At 39.6% G+C, this 2,500-nt stretch overlaps 1 protein-coding gene across 1 annotated transcript in view; it reads left to right on the forward strand.

The window, feature by feature from the left end:
- The window catches only part of LOC122261992 (nose resistant to fluoxetine protein 6), a 13,063-nt gene that overhangs the window by 1,904 nt on the left and 8,659 nt on the right, over positions 1 to 2,500 (forward strand). The window contains exons 2-4 of the mRNA XM_043029876.2: positions 1,498 to 1,623; positions 2,207 to 2,348; positions 2,476 to 2,500. The exon at positions 2,476 to 2,500 is cut by the window's right edge and continues 117 nt beyond it. Coding sequence (XP_042885810.2) covers positions 1,498 to 1,623; positions 2,207 to 2,348; positions 2,476 to 2,500 — 293 coding nt within the window. The remainder of the gene's footprint in view (positions 1 to 1,497; positions 1,624 to 2,206; positions 2,349 to 2,475) is intronic.

The following is a 2,500-nucleotide window of genomic DNA, read 5'->3' on the forward strand; positions in this document are numbered from 1 at the left end:
AATAATCATAATGATATGATAATCATAATATCAATAATGGCAATCATGATAATGATTACAATAATGATGATAATTATGATAATGATAATGATAATCATGATACTAATGATAATATTGATAACGATAATAACATTAATAATGATACTAATAATGATTATGATGGTATATATACTAATGATGTTAATGATAATAATTATGATAGCAAGGATTATAATAATAATTGTAATGATGATAATGATAATCTAATGATGATTTACATCACGTTTCTGAATGGGAGTTTATCAAGCAAGCGAAAAGATAAGGTCATCGGCCCTGCAATTAAGCAATGTGTCTTTGAAAGTTTTCATTGATCGGTCAGCAATACAATCAGTGAATCTTAAGTAGTGTTTGGCTTGTGAAATATCTTATCTCTCCTCTCTCTCTCCCTATTTCTCTTTCTCCCTCTCTCTTTCTTTCTCATTATCTTTCTGTCTCCCACTTTTTCTTTCTCACTCTCTTTCTTTCTCTCTGTCTATCTTTACCTCCATTTATCTCTCTCTCTGTCTGTTTGTCTGTCTGAATGTGCATCTATGTCTCTCACTCTCTCACTTACTCTCTTTCTATCTATCTATATCCCCCTTTCTCTCTGTCTGTCTGTCAGAATGTGTGTATGTTTCTCTCTCTCTCTCCCTAAGGGCGGCTGCTAAGGGCAGCGATGTGTATCAGAACAGGCAGAACAGGGTAGGTGGCTGAGAACTTAAATGTATCGTTGGTCGTGTTCGGCGGAGCGACTTCTTTGGAGATATGAGTTGGACCAGCAAAAATGTGGGACCCTCATACTGCCACCAGTTGTTTGTGCTAAGTAACATCCCTGCACGTCGACATTCATCTATCATGGAAACCCTAGACTGTCCACCGCCGATTTTGGGATTAACACGAGCGCCCTATCCCATAGCCGTGATGTCTCCAACGCGAACAGAAAAGGCTGCAGCAAGAACTGATCCCACCGCTGCCACCACTTTATGAGGGGTGCTCACAAAAGGTTGTAAATATTTATTTGAGTAGCGATGGCTTGTCGGACATCTCTTGTTGGGCTGGCGTGTCTCATGGCAGAGGTGGGGAGCGGTAGGCCAGCTGACTGGAGAGCAGGGGAGTCTGTGAGGGAGTGAGTGATGGAGTGTCCAAGAGTTGGAATGGGCGAGTGTGAGACCTTATATTTGACCGGCTGGATCGCTCTAGATTCCTAGTCGAATTTTACTGGTTGGACAATTTCCTTGTCTTTATAGATTATTGACCACATTGTCCTAGCATATCACCACATGATGTCTGAGTGTATCCCAAAGTCTTTCTTGCTTCTCCTTCCTTATTGTTTTGACATTTCAAATCTTTCGAAAATGGTTGCGATCTGTAGTAACTATTCAGAACATCCACAAAGACATATCATCTCACGTTTATTTGAATTAAAATCTAGAAGGTGAGGAAACACGTAGTTTTGACGTTTACTTTGTTTTCCTTCAGCCGCAGATGCACAGCCATGGTCGCTGTACCTGCCGGTCTTCGCCGACCCTGAGTCTCCTTGCGGCATCGCTGTCGCCGCCATGGCGTCTTCCCTCGAGGGCACCGCGTCCCTGGGGGTCCTGCAGAGTAAGATTTTACGCATTAATACATTGACCGGACATCGGCACGTTTGTGTGTGTGCAACTGTGCATGTGTGTACCCTCTTAATAGCTGTAACAACGGCCAGTGGATGCTCATGGGTGTGATGTTGCCTTTCATCAGTATTCGACATATTTTAAGGCAGGTTTGCTCTTTAGAACATGCACTGTCTTTATCTCTGCAGAGGGTGACACAGTAACAGCAAATGAGATGTTGATTTGCAAGTATTTAACACAGATATTAAATGCAACATAGTTTTCTTTTTCTTTCACTACATGCGCAAAAGGTTTTAAAGATGTTCACTTGTTTAACATGTGTGATGAATTAATGTAAAGTAACAGTCATTTTAGTTAGCATATCAAAAAGGTTTTGCGTATATGCATGCATATATATATATATATATATATATATATATATATATATATATATATATATATATATATATATATATATAAAATATATATATAATATATATATAATATATATATATATATAATGTATGTATGTATATGTATATATTTATGTACGTGTGTGTATATATGCGTGAATGTACAAACCCCCGTTTCCTCAGTGGTGGACTCATGGACAAAGCTGCGAGACGGTTACCTGTACGGCCTCCCCTTCATCCTGGGCTTTGGCTCCTACAGCGAATGCGTCCACGCAGAATCCCCCGAACTCGGCATCAAGGGGAAGTACTGCACCGTCATGTCTCTGTAAGTCATGCTGTCAAAGGATTAACACTGCAATGTCCGTATGAATTTTGACTGATTTTCGTCTTTTTCTGGACTTAGGTTAATTCACTTTAAGTATTTGTTTAGCTATTTCCCTATCCATTTTCAGACTTAACCCTTTTTATAACGGCACC

This window comes from Penaeus japonicus, unplaced genomic scaffold (genome assembly GCF_977035675.1).
Source record: "Penaeus japonicus unplaced genomic scaffold, GWHDUDI00000001_assembly GWHDUDI00000022, whole genome shotgun sequence".
In the NCBI taxonomy this organism is placed as follows: domain Eukaryota; kingdom Metazoa; phylum Arthropoda; class Malacostraca; order Decapoda; family Penaeidae; genus Penaeus; species Penaeus japonicus.